The sequence below is a fragment of the Perognathus longimembris genome, chromosome 13, assembly GCF_023159225.1.
Source record: "Perognathus longimembris pacificus isolate PPM17 chromosome 13, ASM2315922v1, whole genome shotgun sequence".
NCBI lineage: Eukaryota > Metazoa > Chordata > Mammalia > Rodentia > Heteromyidae > Perognathus > Perognathus longimembris.
In genome coordinates this window covers 13,788,578-13,793,180 of record NC_063173.1, presented here as the reverse complement: position 1 = coordinate 13,793,180, position 4,603 = coordinate 13,788,578, and the positions used below count along the sequence as shown (strand labels likewise).

At 40.2% G+C, this 4,603-nt stretch overlaps 1 protein-coding gene across 1 annotated transcript; it reads left to right on the top strand.

Moving 5' to 3' along the window:
• The first annotated feature begins 564 nt into the window (after window positions 1-564).
• On the top strand, window positions 565-1,500 carry LOC125362099 (olfactory receptor 51B2-like). Its single transcript, XM_048360759.1, has one exon. It carries the CDS (start codon window positions 565-567, stop codon window positions 1,498-1,500), a length of 936 nt encoding a protein of 311 aa, XP_048216716.1.
• The last annotated feature ends 3,103 nt before the right edge of the window (window positions 1,501-4,603 follow it).

Here is a 4,603-nt window from a genome sequence, read left to right as displayed (position 1 = left end):
CCAAGGAAGGCTCATGGCTTTTGTTAGAATTCAATAAGTATGGGCATCGACTTCAAACTGAAGTAAAGAATATTTTCTAATGAACAAGCTGTACTACATTAGTTTTCATATGTCTTTGTTTTGATTGTGAGATATATAAAATGAAATTAAAATTTAGATGTAGCAAAACTGTTTGCACCTGAATGAATCATCAATCTAGTTAAGAAATATTCTTATTAATTGGATAGTACTTTCTTATAATTTTTAACCAAATTGTTATTGTTACTTTAAACATTTTCCAACATAGCTAGAACATGACAGGATGCCATAAAAGAAGTATGCTTTAATTGAGAAAATTCTAAGCAACCACCTAACATATATAACGTAGGAAAAGATGATCATAGCATATTCCATCTACAGGATTCTGCTAGAAATGATTCACAGAACCATGCAGGCAGCCCTGAGTATGAGCACTGCGATGGAGTCTGATGTTAAATGTTGCCTCACAGAGACACTGCTAACTGGGAAGACCCAATTTGGGGGTCCATAGCGTCCAGAAGCCATTCCTCTACTTGCAGCCATATCATGTGGCCCAATAGTAGCAACGTTTCGTTTCTGCTGACTGGTTTTCCAAGTTTAAAGAGAATTTATCACTGGATTTCCATTCTCTTCTTTTCCATCTATGCCTTTATACTTGTGGGTAATGGCACACTTCTGTACCTCATCAAGGGTGACCGCAGACTCCACGAACCTATGTGCTACTTCCTGGCCATGCTGGCAGGCACAGACCTCATAGTGACAGTCACCACAATGCCAACAGTGATGAGGGTATTATGGCTGGATCACAGGGAGATAACCCCAGGAGCCTGCTTCTTACAGGCCTACCTCATTCACTCCCTTTCCATTGTAGAGTCAGGTGTCCTGCTTGCCATGGCCTATGACCGTTTTGTTGCCATTCAGACACCTCTGAGGTACAAAACAATCCTAACTAATTCCAAGGTGATAAAGATAGGCCTGGGGGTCATGTTGAGGGGCTTTGTGTCCATTGTGCCCCTAATTGTACGACTCTCTTGGTTCCCATACTGCCGTTCCCATGTTCTTTCCCATGCCTTTTGCCTCCACCAAGATGTCATGAAACTCGCCTGTGCTGACATTACATTCAACCGCATATACCCCGTTGTTCTTGTTGCGTTAACTTTCTTCCTAGATGCTCTGATCATTGTCTTTTCCTATGTGCTAATTCTTAAGACAGTGATGGGCATTGCCTCTGGAGAGGAGCGAGCTAAGGCCCTCAACACTTGTGTCTCCCACATTAGCTGTGTCCTAGTATTTTATATCACCGTGATTGGCCTGACTTTCATCTATCGGTTTGGGAAACATGCCCCTCCCGTGGTCCATATAACCATGAGCTATGTCTACTTCTTGTTTCCTCCATTCATGAACCCCATTATATACAGCATCAAGACCAGGCAGATTCGGAGAAGCATGGTTCACCTGTTTTCTGGGTGCAGCAGGACTTGACCCATTATTTTGGAACCTTAAGGTTTCTATGATCCTTGGGCCTTTATCATAGGTAGAAAAGAAATCTTGATTTAGCCCTTCCTGTTTCAGAGTTAAAGTGGAATTTTGATTACTACATAAAGAAGGAAGTAGATTTGAGCAGTAAATTACACTCATTATGCAATATCATACACTATAAGTTATATTTATATAAATGATGTATTTCTATATGTATATCTATGGAGAGAAGGAGTTGTCTGGTAGTCATATGGCATCTGGGAAACAGAAGAGCTAGGACCATTCAGATACTGTAAACAAAAGAAAGGTTATCTATTTCAGGTAATGTCAAGTTAAATGAACTAAACCTGATTCTAGGTCATCCAAAGAAGGATGTGCAGTTGGAAATCCACTGTATGTCACAGAAAGTCAAATTAAAATCATATGGTATCATCTTTCCATCTCTGTATTTTGAAATTAGGTAAACTGACAGTGAAGTTCTTCTAAAACTTTAGAGTTTTTTGATTGCCATTGCAATAAAAATAATAAAATTTAACAATGTGCTTGTGTGAATAATAACACTAAATATGTAGAACTCATGGATGCTTATCCCTAAAATTATAACATTCCATGTTATGTCAATGTATTATGTTATTATGAAGCAACTGACATAGACTAACATCTCAATACAGGACAGGAAATATCCCATCAACTAGGAGAAACTATTGATAGTCACAACTCTTACTCTGTTTGTCATTTTCATTGGCTGCTAGACAATGAGCTAGAAAATTTATTTTCTTCTGTTTTCAAAAGTATTTCTTCTGAAAGGAAGTATTCTTCTGGAAGGCTGACTGTTGAATTAGACTTTGTCAACCATTTCCATATTCTCTGATTTTTTTTTCTCACATAAAAGCACTGAGGATTCCTTAATGTATGATTTTTCTTCGGCTACTGAATGCAAAAAGCCTTGCAAAAGTAAGGCTATAGCTTAGTTTTGCCCATTCAATAGTGTTTTTCTTCATGTTTATTCAGAGAAGTCTCTTTTTAGGTCTTTAGCCTATTTGTTGAGGGGGCAGTTGGTAGCTCAATAGCTATGCCTGTATGAACACATAAGGTGATGCTAAGTGAAATGGACTCCACTTTATGGAAACAAGTGGTATATCATTGTTGTAATTATTTTCAACATGCCATGTGAAACAGTACCCTTTTTTTCCTTTTTTTTTTCTATAATAGTCCTTTCCTGTGGTTTTACCCTGCTATCACTGTATCTGATCTTAGTACCCTGGATACTATATGTACATGTATTAGAATTAGGGAAGGGAAAGGGAATACCAAAATCGAGAGACAAAGGATAAAAAGACAGACCATTCCAAAAGCAATACTTACAAAACCATTTGGTGTAAACAACTGTATAACTCGGGGGGGTGGAGGGGGAGGGGGGAAGTGTGGGGGGGGAATGAAGGAGGAGGTAACAAGTTGAACAAGAAATGTACTCACTGCCTTTCATATGAAACTGTATGAAACCCCTCTGTACTTCACTTTGACAATAAAGAAAAAAAAGTAAAATCTGAATGTGAGAGAATTCTTTAAATTAGGTATGTTATTTAGATTCAAGACAAGTCTCTTTGTCCCTTCTTTACTCTGTCCCCAACCTCCTTGTTTGCCAAGCTTAAATAAAGCATCCTGAGTCAGGCTGTGTTGAGGGCAGCACGATGGCCGTGGTCTCCTCTGAAGGACCAGTGACCATGGACTCTGCCCCTGACTCATGCTGAGATCAGCCAGTGCAGGCATCCTGTTTCTCATCAGCTACCATCTTTTTAGGGACAACTTCCAACTATCCTATTAAACCCAAAAGCTATCAATGACATGTTTAAAAGAACACAACAGCAAACTAACTAAGCAACATGTTTGCATGGTGTGGCTAAGGTTGATGTATTGAATACACGACAAATGTCCTGTTTCAGGTGAACCAACTTATTACATGTTTGTGTCCATATTCAGAAGGTCTTGGAAAGCAACAAAAAGAAAAAGAAAAAAAAAAGACGAAGTAACCCCAAATTCCTAAATATTCTGTTTATAAAGATAGCATTTGGCAACTATTTTACAATACTGACTCATTTAACTTAAACACGAAAACCAAGATACAGCTTTCCTTCCTTTCTCTACCCTTCCTTTTCTCCACTTCCTTTTCCCCTCCCCTTCCTTCCCCTCTCCTCTTCCTTCCCCTCTCATTGTCTCCTCCTCCCCCTCTCTCCTCCTCCTCCCTCTTTTCCTTTCTTCTCCCTCTACCCTCCCCTCCTCTCTCCTTTCTTTTCCTTTAGTTTTTGTTTAAGAAATATCATATTTCCCCACATTTCTGATTCTTATTACTGAATTTCTTTAATGGTCCCTTCTGTGGCCCTGTCTCTCCTCCTTCCTTCATGGCTAGTCTGGAAGCTTTGGCATATTTATGTCAACACAAATGTCTAGACATCTGTCTAGACATGTGGCATTCTCCAAGTCTCTGGCCTTTAGTTCCCTCATCTGTGGACCTGAGGTCTTCTTTTTCTGGCCATCTCCCAATTAGAATAACATGAATATAGAACATACTACTTTTATTTAGCTTCATGTTTAACCAGTACCTGCTGGCAACCACTGATCTTTTTATTATCATTACAGTTTGTTTTTTTTGTTTTTTTTTTTGGCCAGTCCTGGGCCTTGGACTCAGGGCCTAAGCACTGTCCCTGGCTTCTTCCCGCTCAAGGCTAGCACTCTGCCACTTGAGCCACAGCGCCACTTCTGGCCGTTTTCTGTATATGTGGTGCTGGGGAATCGAACCTAGGGCCTCGTGTATCCGAGGCAGGCACTCTTGCCACTAGGCTATATCCCCAACCCCTTGTTTTTGTTTTTGTTTGCCTGGAAACACACAGCTTCTCTCTCAGTGCAGTCCCAGGCCACAGGGAGATGTTTAGTTTATCCAATCGTCTACTGTAGAGAGTGTGTAAGCCGTCTACAAATCTCCCGACTTTGACTGTGGACTTTGGACTCCTGGAGTCAGGACAAAGCTGTAATGAGTGGAAGCACCCCAAAACAAGTAGCACTAAAAGGCAGAGTCTTGTTTGGGTCCAGGCTGTGGGAGAATAGATGG

Coding starts and splice junctions, on each gene's coding strand:
- LOC125362099 (XM_048360759.1), top strand. CDS start 565: ATGTGGCCCAATAGTAGCAACGTTTCGTTTCTGCTGACTGGTTTTCCA.